Source organism: Zootoca vivipara, chromosome 4 (assembly GCF_965207765.1).
Source record: "Zootoca vivipara chromosome 4, rZooViv2.hap1.1, whole genome shotgun sequence".
NCBI lineage: Eukaryota > Metazoa > Chordata > Lepidosauria > Squamata > Lacertidae > Zootoca > Zootoca vivipara.
Window position 1 is genome coordinate 64,288,764 of NC_142587.1, and position 12,366 is coordinate 64,301,129.

At 44.1% G+C, this 12,366-nt stretch overlaps 1 protein-coding gene across 5 annotated transcripts in view; it reads left to right on the top strand.

Annotated features, from left to right (window-relative positions):
* The first annotated feature begins 1,922 nt into the window (after positions 1 to 1,922).
* The window catches only part of RIOX2 (ribosomal oxygenase 2), a 69,397-nt gene continuing 58,953 nt past the window's right edge, over positions 1,923 to 12,366 (top strand). For 4 of the 5 annotated variants that reach the window (XR_015949630.1, XR_015949631.1, XR_015949629.1 and 1 more), the window contains exons 1-5: positions 1,923 to 2,409; positions 6,059 to 6,491; positions 8,507 to 8,626; positions 8,923 to 9,051; positions 9,874 to 9,977. Coding sequence is in view for 2 of the 5 variants with exons in the window: in XM_035116451.3 (XP_034972342.1) it covers positions 6,063 to 6,491; positions 8,507 to 8,626; positions 8,923 to 9,051; positions 9,874 to 9,977 (782 nt within the window). In the remaining 3 variants the exon portion in view is untranslated. Of the gene's footprint in view, positions 2,599 to 6,058; positions 6,492 to 8,506; positions 8,627 to 8,922; positions 9,052 to 9,873; positions 9,978 to 12,366 lie in introns of all 5 variants that reach the window. The other variant, XM_060273659.2, reaches the window with a different exon arrangement.

Genomic DNA, 12,366 nt, shown 5'->3' on the forward strand with positions numbered 1-12,366 from the left:
GAGTGGACTTTCATCCTCAAAGTCCTTACCGGAGCAAAGCCTCAGTTGTGCTTTGCCTCGGTTGGGAGTCTGGGAAAGGAATTCCTTAGAGTGGGTTGCACCCATTTTACTTCTGTCTTTTTATACTGCAGTTCTGGGTCCCCGACCCTGTTCCTGGACACTCTTAACTTCCCGAGTCTATGACTCACCCCCACGTCCTAGTGGTGTTCCTGCCTGCCGTTCGCGTGCACTAACTACTAGGCGGCCTGGTGCAGCTAAAACCCTATTGGAACCCTCCCACTGGTCATCAATTGCCTGAGGGTTCCACAGCAACTTCCCTGCCTCTTACACACTAGACTCAGGTCCTACTGAACGCTTGCCTACGCAATGTCAGGTCGGAACTGAGGAATACAGAGTAGAAAGGAACAGGCGCACTTGCATTCCCTGGTCACGGGTCCTACCCAACAAGGGTCGCCGTGGCAGGGGGGCGTCTTCACCCGAAGATTAAGAGCAGAGGAATAGGAAACAGAGCTGGGATAGCCAGATTCCCAGATTGGTAGAAAAGCGACAGTTTGCTCAGACTTCTGCTCAGTTTGGCAGAAGGGAGCTGGGACAGTCTTTCTAAGCTCTGCGTTTAACGTAAAGACTGTTGCCCGGGACCTCAGTTCTACTCTGTAACTGTGCCTGGCAGCCTTGCTGCAACTAAGGTCCAAAGAGGAGAGTAGAAAAGGATAGTCCAAGTGGAGAAATAGATTTTTAGTTGCTGTGGTTCTTAGCTCACCCAAGGTGTCCCCTTTTAATACTCACGACCGATCCTTTCAGTCGAATCCCGTTGTCTCCAGCTTCCAACTGGTTCCTAAAAAAAAACAGCCTTGTCCCTTTAAACGTTGCTTCGTCCTGGGGGTCCCGCTTGGACTCTCAATTACTACCAAGTGCCTCGGGTCCTGAGGTTGGTTTACCCCCCTGCAAAAGAGGCAAGGGCGCGCTGGGCTCCCCTTCCTCAGTGAACCCGGAGCTCAAGGCAAAACTGGGTCCCCGAAGTGGTCGCCAAACTGTTGTAAAAATTTTGCAGAGCTACACGGCCCTAGAATTAAGTGGATCCTTGACCCAGGAAGAGTCCAGGTATCCTGGCAAGCAGACAAAGTTTAAGCGTCTCCTGCCCACCAAATAACAGAGACCAAACCAGGACGTGCGAAGCAAGGCACTTTTATTTTTGCTGTTGCAACAGGGTCCTTCCTCTCACACAGGAGAACAAGGAAGGAACCCCAAACAAAGATGTCTTGCCCTTAAAAAGAGATTTGAAATTGGTTTCAGCCCACCCCCCAGAAGCATCATCCATATGTCACAGAAGGGGTGTAGCCCAAGACCCCCCCCTCCCTAGATTCATCATAGGTACATCATGAAAGGGGAGGTCTGGTGGCAGTAATCTGAGCACCCTGGACCCTGCCCCCTGCCCCCAGAACCTAATCAACAAAATTGAGAGATATTTACATTTCCCTGTTTCCCAGCCAAGTTAATCACACCCTTTTGTCTGGCAGTCAGGTATCAGGATGCCAGGGATTATCACTTTAATTCCTGAGACAATGAGAAGGTTCCCCCCACCCCCCTTCTTCCTTGCAGAGGAACACCTGGTCAGAGAGAGTCAAAATGGTGTCAGTCAGGCCTGTTTTCCTGTGCTGCTTCAGACATGTTTCTGTACATTCATGTACATGTTTTATGAACAATTATTATATATATATATATGACCTCAAAATTCTTATAACACCTTGTTATGCCAAAAGGGACACTTTTAATAACAGCACAGAGTTATCATCGCATTACACAACATAACTTTGCTTGGTGTGGGTTCTTTCTGTGCAGTTTTAGCCTTTGCCTGATGCTCCTGCAAGGCCCTTTTCGCAGTGATGAGAGTGTATTATCCCAGGTGCCTACAACAGGCGTACGCGTGCGTGAGGGGCGGGGGAAGGGAGCTAAGGTGCTCTTCTCTCCTACCCCGCCCACAGCCTTTAAAAAATCTCATTACGAGCGTCTCCCCTTCGCAAAGCTCGTTCCTCTTGGGGCAGAAATACAACCGGTGCAGAGAGCCTGAGCCTGAAGGGGGTGCAGTGAGAAGGCTGCGCTTTCCCTGCAGAATTCCTGCGCATCCACACGGCGGCTAAACCGGCACAAGGGAACAAGGCCTAACGCCGCCACCGCCGCCACCGCCGCCACCACAAGAAAACGCTTACAGTATTTCCGCGACCGCCCCGCCTTGCTCTGTTTGGGAGGCGGGCAGAAAGCAACAAGTCTACCGCGATAGGAGAGAGGCAGGCGGGTGGGAGGGAGAAGAAGGGAAGGAAGGCGACTCTCCCTCCTCCCGCACAGGAAACACGCGGAGGGCCAGCTTCTGCTCACGCTGCAACGCACGTGTCACTCCGCGCGCCCAAGCAGGTCGGTATAAACTAAATGAGGGGCGCCTAGCTTCTCGAAGAGCACCTGCGGGTCTCCCCACCCTCCGCCACAGAAATGACTCCGCTCCCTTCTTCTCCGTCTTCTATCTATTGCAGTGTAAAGCGAGGCCGGCCATGCTCTTCCTGGGCAGGGCGCCCATTCCAGCAGCCTAAATCCCACAGCAACGTGGTAACTTGCACCTAGTCGCTGCTGCTAATGCACCGTCAGCATTGGGTACTCTGTATGGCCGTTTCCCGACGTGCTGCAAATCTAGAATATCCCCCACCCACCCCACTACCCATTAAGAAGAGCAGCTCCTGCCGCGCCGCGTGATTCTCGGCTGGCTCTTTGCTTATCTTTGGTAGCTGCTGCCGCTGCCGCCGCCGCCGCCGCCGCCTCATTTGTTTGAAAATTCCCGTTTTGGAAGCATAGCCTGAGCTTTTGCATGAATTCCAAGGAGGGTGATTGAAATGCACGCCCCTTCGTTGGAGGGCGAGGGCGCGGCGGTCCTTTCTGCTGGTGTCCAGTTAGGAATGCGGCAGGTGCACGTGGATATTGGCTCGAGGGGCTCGAATATGCTGTCAATTTGCCGCTGCTCTTGTGGGAATTGTGTTCCCGTGTGCCGCTAAGAGAAAAGGATGCAGCTGGGGAAAACCTTTGGGTTTGTTTGTCTTTTAAGGCGAGGGGAGGAGGTTTTCTGCGGGGCATGAGAACAAGAGGGTCTGCGGTGTGGAAGGAGGTGGGCCTCCGCCACACAGCAGTCGCTTTCCTTCCTTATTTGGGGATGGGGGAACCTGAGGCCCTCCAGATATTGCTGGACTTGACACAAGGAGAGCGCTCTTGCCCTCGGACTCTGCATCTGGTCGGCCACTGAGAGAACAGAATAGTGGATTACATGAGCCTTTGGCTGGAACCAGCTTGTTCTAGGTTCCCACCTTCTTCATGCCCATCAGCCCCAGCCAGCGTCATCGGTAGTCAGGAATGATGGAAAATGCAGGCCCAACAAAATTGGGGTGTGTGTGCTATAGGTTCCCCAACTCCCCTTAAAAAATCAGCTGTATTCTGCTTACTTGGTTATGAACAAATTGATTCGACTCGCTGTGGAGATAGCTACCATTGCTTGGCTATTTATGACTATCCTGGGGAAAATATGGGTACATGTGTTACCTATTCCGTTTCACTGTTCAAATGCCAGCTCAGAAGTGAGCCTGCTGTGTGGTCTTCTGCAAGTACATTCACCCATTTGCAATATGGTGCAACAATACATCTTAATTGCAAGGTTTACTGAAATGATGTACAAAAATGCACACTCTTCGTTGGAGCTAAGTAGACCTGGGCTTGATCAGTGCTTGGACAGGACTAAACAGACTGAATTCTGGGATGGAAGAAGGGTAGCAAATAAATATACTACCGTAAATAAATTTCTTTGAACATGAAAAGTGCTGTATAAATTCGTAAGAATTACATGCTGCTGTTTTTGGAAAGGGCTGTTTCAAAACACTTGAGTGTTGCTTATTCTGAAATAGCCCGTTTCCAAATACTTCACAGCAGTGATGCTCATCCTTAGCTTATTAATGTTTTGATTGGGCCTCCTCAAAGATGTGCAAGGAAACATCATTGCTGTCTTCTTTCTCCCTCCCTATTTTACATTTGCATCTGTCTGTTCCTGTTAACCCCGTTTTCCTGCAGCTTTTAAGTAGGTTTAAACGCAGGGGGACATAAAGTGGTACCCATTAAAATATTTAGTTTAAGATGTAGCGGAACGGAAAATGAACTAATGTTTAATGAATTACTTTGCCTGCCCAGGGGACCACATAGGTTGCTAAATGGTGCAATGGTGATGTGTGTGTAATATCTTTGAGTTCCAAAAACTCAACATGCTTTCCATGATGTGTTTCTGTGGCATTGTTAACGCTACTCCCTAGCTGAAACCAGCTGCTAACAAGCAGGCAGTGTTCTCCCAGCTGAGAGAATGGGAGGGTGGATTGAGGACATCAGGCAATTGCCATTGTCACAGAAAATGTCATGGGATCTCTGGGACTCAAACAGAGCAGCATTTTAAAAGCTTTATCTTAAAACTAACATGCATGCAATCTGATAATGGAGGCTTGATGAGCTGAGGTGACCCTGCTGAGATGTGATTAAGTTTTTCCAGAAAGCCTGTGTTTTGAAAACCCAGAAGAGGAGCTGTGAGCTGTATTAGGGAAAAAATGCTAAAGGGAATATATCATGCAGAAGCAAACCAGTTAAGACTAATCTATGCATACATGTTCATTACAGTGTCTTCTCAATCTGTATTTGCCTCTGGAAAGGACCAGAGTTTCCAGTTAGCTGACTTTCATATACAGTGGTGCCTCGACTTACAAATTTAATCCATTCCGAAGGCACCTTTGTAGGTCAAAAAACTCGTAAGTCGAAAAGCGCCATTGGAAACGCGATTTCCCATAGGAATGCATTGGAAACAGAAAAACTCGTGAGTCGAAGCAACCCCATCTAAAAATTCGTGAGTTGAAAAAACCCTATCTAAAACCGTCGCGGTTTCCGTTCGGATGTCAAGAAATTCGTAAGCGTGCGGCCATTTGCCCCATTCGTAAGTTGAAAAATTCGGTTGTCAAGTCGTTCGTAAGTCAAGGTACCACTGTATGTAGTATGAGATAATTTTGACTTATATTTTAAAAAGGTGATACTGACTTACCCTTAAATATACAGATTTGGTGTCAGATTCATTGAGCTATCACCATCAGTTCAGACCTAATGAACGTATATGTGAAATTAAGTGGGTTTTTTTTATCCTACATGTATCACTGTACAGTGGTACCTCTGTTTAAATACACAATTGGTTCTGGGGAGCTGTTTGCTCCCCGAAAAGCACTTAAACGGAGCAGTGATAGTGTGTGAAGCGTCGATAGAGCACTTTTGCGCATGAGTGCGCTGCGCAGATTGCTTCTGCGCATGCACACTCTGTGGAACCCAGAAGTAAAAACCTCTGGGTCCACGGAGTACTCAAACCGAAAGTACTCAAACCGCAGCAGACTTAAACCGAGGTATGACTGTACATTGTTTGAATTGAATTGTATTTGCCATTTTACCGCTCTCAGTTTGGAAAGGTCCTTTTGGCACCCTTCACAATCTTTTTGTTTTAAGGACTTTGAGCAATTTAATATCAGGTGCAAACATGACCACCCCTTTTGATGGTCCAGTCCTCAGCAGGTTTACCCAGGCTGCAATTCTGTGCACGCTTAGGAATAAGTGTGATTGAACTTGGTCTTACCTCAGACATAGGGCTCCTCCTCCTGCTTATTCATCATTTATCCTGATTTGCTTGCACAAAGCTTACTTGGAAGTTAGATTATATCTGGTCTTTTTGAGCATTTGTTCATGGGGCAGTTATACAGCACACATTCATCCTGTTTCACTTTCAAGGTGTTTACACTTTCTGTTAATCATTCACCCCACACTTTTCAGTGCATTTTCCTCTCACTTTCCTAACTGCAGAAAGTCTGTTTTGTTGTTGTTTTTAAGTGGATACCTTTTGCTAGCGTAACAGAATGCCTTAATCCACTTTAATTGCATCAAGCTAAAGTTGAATTTCTTCTGCAAAATAGTGATGATCTAGAGGCACCCTTAATGCTTTTGTTACTGTATGCAGGATCATGCCCAAGAAAGGAGGAAGACGAGCTGCAACAGAGAAGGAACAAAGTTTGCCATGTAAACAAGCAAAAGTGGAAGCAACCTGCCCTTGGCTTATGAAATGTGACCATCCAGAGAGCATATTTGAAAGTTTGATCTCTCCTGTCAAACAAGATGAATTTTTCAGAGAATATTGGGAACAGAAGCCATTGCTGCTTCAGAGAGAGGAGCCTTCTGTGGCATTGTACTACCAATCTCTTTTTCACTTAACTGACCTGAAAGACATGGTCAAAGAGGGTTTGTACTATGGAAGGGACATTAATGTCTGCAGAAGTATGAATGGGAAAAAAAAGATTTTTAACAAACATGGCAAAGTTAGCTATGAACAGCTGAAGAAAGACTTTGACCAGAAAAAGGCTACAATACAATTTCACCAGCCCCAGAGATTTAAGGTATGACCCATCAGGTGTCTGTTGTTGTTGGTTGCTTTTGGAGTTTTAATCTGGGATTCTGGAAATTTAGGGAGTAGGCTGTGGGACTATGAGCCTATCCTCTCTTACAATCAGCTGTTGCCAATCTGGATTGAAGAGTCCGGGGACACTGCTAAACTGACTGAGAAGCCATAATTTTTTTAATTTTTTAAAAAAATATTTTTTATTAAAGGTTTCTTGAATTACAAAGGTGTGTGCAGTGTCTCTCATATTTTAACATGTATCATTTTTGCAAATCAGTTTCATTTGTTAAGACACTAAGAAGAAAGAGAAAAAACCGTTTTTATATTGTTTGTTGTATATCAGTCCTAACTGGTAAACAGCCTATTCCCAACCAAATGCATAACAGTATACAGTATTGACTTTTGGATAGTTCTGTTAGTTAAAACATCCTCTGATACATTTGCTTTTAACATTGGCTTGGGGAAATGATACAATTTAAGCTTAAACTTACTTGATTCATTTTTCTGTACTCCAAGGAGGTACCACTGAGTGCCAGTCTTGCAGAAAACATGGGCTCTTTCAGAACTACAATGATGATATAAAACCAGTATTTCTAGTGTAGAAGAAAGAATGGTTCTGGATGTCCTTTTGAGTCTTTAGGAGGAAAGTCACCATTGGAAGAGGTGAGTTAGAAATTAGTATTCCTTTTGTGTATGGACTACAGATGGTTTTCAGGAGAATTCCCTTACTGAATCATGATTAAAGTATAACAGGTGGGACCAAAAATAAAATGTTGCAGTGTGGTCTAACTGGCCTAGTCGTCTTTCAGGGCATTCTGTGTCATTTCTCTCCCCTCCTCTGCCCCAGGTTTTCTGACACACACACATCTGTCCAGCATTTTGTAGCTCCTGAGCGTACTCTGTGCTTGGTAGACCACTAGGGATTTTCTCTCTCTTCTTGCTTAAGCAAACTTAGGGATTTCCCTGAGGATGCTAACTCAAAAGACATCCTGAACCATTGTATACTAGAAATACTGGTTTGATATCATCATTGGATTATCTAATATATAAATTATATGATAATGATTGCTGTTGGGTAAAGAGGAAGTGTAACATGATGAGTGGGAACAAGATACATACATAGTACAAACAATTGCTTTTTGTTTGCTATTCAAATTCAATTTGTGGATTATGGGATTATGACAGTGCACGAGAATATTCTATGAACTCAATGTTACATATTCCTAGCCCAGTAGCCTATTTTTTGAAATGAAGCAATGAGCCCTTTTAAAAAATCTGTATAATGAAGTTCCTAAACAAATAGATTTATAAGGAAACACTGCAGTTAATGTGTTGGTGCCTGAGCTTGTGCAAGCTGCTAAACTCGATTTTTGCAGATTCCCTGCTCCCACTATACTATAGTCAGTCTTCCATGCCACACATCCGAGGCCTTTCCTGACAGTTGGAGTGGAGAGTCAGGGGATGTCTGTGGTTGGAAAAGCTTTATTGAGTAAGCAGTCATTGGCTTGCACAACTCAATTCATTTCAATAAAAATAACTTTATTTGAAGGGAAAGTGAAAAGGATCGAGGATTTGCTTAGCTGGAAGGAATGGCCCAGCAACACTATGCAAAACAGTATTTAGTTGTATATTGTTGCCCATATAAGTGGCTTAATTGAGGTTTGTATTGGCAGGTGTCTTGAAACCACTTAAGCTGGATCTAAGGAAGGAGACTGAATTTAGCATGTGTTGGAACTTCTGTTTTCTGCCTGCTTCTCACCTAGCTTGCTGACACATTTTCAGATAATGTAGCGGCTGTATGAATGCCTGTGTGTGCAACAGACACAGTTGCACTCTTTTATTCTTCTGACCTTTTATAAAGCAGGTCAGGTGGACATTTTGTTTAGAGTGATACATGTTTTTGGAACAATTAGAGTGCAAATATAATTGGTAAATATGATAGGAGAATAATGGAGATTGCCTTGGCATTATTAACCGTTTCTCTGTCTCTTCTCTCCTTTTTTTTCTTTTTAGGATGAGCTCTGGAGAATCCAGGAGAAGCTGGAATGCTACTTTGGCTCATTGGTTGGATCTAACATTTACATTACCCCTCCGGGGTCCCAAGGCCTGCCACCACACTACGATGATGTTGAGGTAAGAGGACCCACAATTGCCAGTATGTTTCTTGTTCACAAGAGTTTCGCAAAGCAAAATAAAGTTAATTTTGTGGAAGTCATTAGATCCGTCCACAATATTACATGGAAGATGTGTGTGCATATCACATGTGGATTCTGTTTGAAATAAAACCTAGTACTACTTTCAACATTTACAAGTATTCTGTTCTAAATAAAGAACTCACTTGCAACAAATGTTTATTCCTTAGTGAACTTAGCTGAAAGTCTGAGGAATGGTGAAGCTTTTTGATGCTTGTTGACTTACTGTCTTTGCAGGTGTTTATCCTACAGTTGGAAGGAAAGAAGCACTGGCAACTCTATAAGCCTACTGCACATTTAGCTCAAGAATACAACACTGAGCCCGAGGAGAAGATAGGGACTCCAACACACGACTTCATATTAAAGGTATTCATGCCAGAAACACCCCTGGGTGCCTGAGCTATAGATGGAGATGTCAAAGACTTTTGACATGGTTAGCTCAGTGTTGGCGAATAAGGTTGCCTGTCCCCTCTAGGTCTCAAAAGAGAGGGGTTGGTTGTCTTGTTTGACATGGCTCATCCCGCTGTGCCTCTCCTTTCAGTCACATTTGCCAGCTTTACTTCATACAAGCCTTTCCACTGCTTGGAAGTTGATTTAAATTTGGGTAGTATTGTGAGCTTCTATCAACTGGCAATGATTCATGCGTCTGTAGTAAACTGCAGTGAATATAATGTAAATTTACACACTTCCAGGATTAATATCTATCAATGACACAATTGCTTTGTTTCATTTTGCTTTGCTGCTGTCTTAGAGTTCTTATTGTTTTATTGCTTAGTCTGAATTAATCGTACTTCGTTGTTTTTTGCATTTCTGGAGCTTTCTGTATTTGTTATTTAGTGCTGTGCAGTGTGTTTTATCTGCTGTTTTGGCCTAGTACCTGCTGCTCTGGCTTTTTAGTATTATTGATCATTGTAAGCAACTTAAATACTATTCACTTTATTATTATCATTATCAAAAAGTAGGTTTCTAACAGTCCATGTAGCTTAGCTGTAGGATTTTGGATGTCTGCAGTACAGCTCTACATGAAAATGGGGAAAATTCTGTAACATGACAGAATTGTCTATTCAGCTGTTTGTGTTTTTGTTATTGAGAGAGTAATTTTTCTTTATTTTGCAAGCACAGCAGCGTACCCTTAATAAACTGTCAAAATAATTTATTTTTAACTGTCCTGCCCGCATTTTCTTCCAGCCAGGAGACCTGCTGTATTTTCCAAGGGGGACCATACATCAAGCTGACACACCTCCTGGGATATCACATTCTACTCATGTGACCATCAGCACCTGTCAGAACAAGTAAGTACTCTGCCTTATTCTTCTAGTACAGGAACCCCCCAAACTGCGGCCCTCCAGATCCCTAGCTAACAGGACCCAGTGGTCAGGGATGATGGAAATTGTAGTCCAAAACATCTGGAGGGCCCAAAGTATGGGGATGCCTGTTCTAGTATGAGTTTTGTCAGTGACTTTAAACTAAATGAATCTGGCAAGCTTCTTTTTATTTGGTTTTAGCTATAGAAGATTTATATTCTATACCGCTTAATTAACCCAAACTAACCAGTTTACATAAAGCAACATAAAACATTCATTACATTCATTGTTTTGTTCTTAAGGGAAATATATTAGCTTAGAAAATCTGGGGTGAGGAACCTTTGCCCCTCCAAATGTTGCAGAACTACAACTCCCATCATCCCTCATGTCTTTCCAATAGGCGAAATACTTAATTGGAGCAAGAATCTCCTCTACATTAAGCAGGGATTTAGAGACAAGAATGGGACGCAGTGAAGAAGTAGGGGAATAATGAAGTCACATCCTGGGTTCCATGCTGGGGTTTTGTGTTCATGTAGTGAACATAGCTGGAGTTATATGTTCAGGCAGCAAAGTGATTTTTTTTAATAAAAAAAATCAGACTGACTCAGCAGCAAATGGAACTATAGTTAAGTTGGGACCAGAAGCAACAGAACAGCTGGTTTTTGAAGTCCATGGTACTTCGCTCCAAAGCACATTTTTGTACTGAATATGTTCAGGAAGAGATTTCCATGCTGTGGTACCATGAACTTCATATAGAATAGCCACAGCGCTGATTGGCCTTGTCACGAAACTCTTTGTTTCTTTTGTGGAGGCCAGTGGCATTTGCAACTCTGTGGTCGTTGTAGCTAGATACAGACTCCTACGCAGCCCTCTGGGTAGTTTCTCCTTCAGAAGGACGGAGGACAGGAGAGAGCATTTTCTGGCAGCCCCAAAGTTGTGGAACTCTTTCTCTACAGAGGTGTGCCTGTCACATTCATTATATAACTTCCAGCAAATGTTTAAGACACACCTCTTTGCCCTGCCTTTTGACACTTGAGGTGTATGTTTTTATGGCCCGCCTTATTTTTTGTAGTTGTATGTTACTTTAAACTGTTTTTAATCTTGAGTTATAATGTGTTTTGATGTTGTAACCTGCCCTGGAACCTTACGGTGAAGGGTGGTTAATTAATAATAATAATTAATGGCCCATCCCTGGGAGGGATACCCATCTATAATGCTGGCTTGATCAGATCACATTCCCTGGATTAAGGTGTTTGCCACTTCTCCTTTCCACCTAAATCCAAAGAAGCTCTCAAGGTTCTGAACTGGTGTCTGTTATCATTAATGGACTGGATGAGGGTGAACAAATTGAAACCTAATCCAGAGGAGACAGAGGTGCTCTTGGTCAGTTGGAAGGCAGAACAGGCAACAGAGATTCAGCCCATGCTGGATAGGGTAACACTTGCCCCCAAAACACAGCTTTGCAGTTAGGGTTTGCTCCTGGTCTCAGCTCTGAATATGGATGCCCAGGTCTCTGTGGTGGAGTGCATTTATTTGCACAGTTAGAAGCTGGTGCACCAGCTGCACCTGTTCCTTAAAAGATGTCTGATTCGGTCACAGCCTTAGTCACATCATGTTCTTTGAAAAGTGCTCAGAAACGTCAACTGGCTCAAAGAGCTACAGCCAGATTGCTGACCAGGACTGGTTATAGGGAGCAGGAGACTCCCTTGTTACAACAGCTCCACAGGCTACTGGTCTGTTTCAGCACACAATTCAAAGTGCTTGTTATCACCTATAAAGCCCAATATGGCTTGGGTCCAAGCTATCTGAAGTATCAGATTCCCTCAGATGGATCTTCCTGGGGAGGCCCTTCTCTCAATCCTGCCACCCTCACAGGCATGCTTGGCGGGGACTCGGTGGCTGCTTCCAGACTCTGGAACTCCCTCCCTAGAGAAGCTAGACTGTCCTCCCCCCAGCAAGTGAATACCTCCTTGATCCAACAGGCTTTGGGGAATTGACTGCTTTTAATGAAAGGGCTGGTGCCATGCTATTTTTATTGTACAGTGGTACCTCGACATCCGAACGACTCGACTTCCGAAGGTTTCGACTTCCAAAGTCGACAAACCTGGAAGTCTTTTCATCACATGCGCAAAAGTGCAAAATCATGCTTCACACATGCGCAAAACAGGCGCTTCGACAACCGAAGACTTCGACTTATGAAGAGCGCCACGGAACGGATCGCCATCGTAAGTCGAGGTACCACTGTAATTATTGGTATGTTTTAAACAGATGTTAGACAGTTTTAATTCTATCAATATTTAACTGTATTTTAAGGAATACTTTTCTGTGTTTTAAAGTGGCCTTGATTCCCATCAGGGGAAAAGGGGTGGGGTAATAA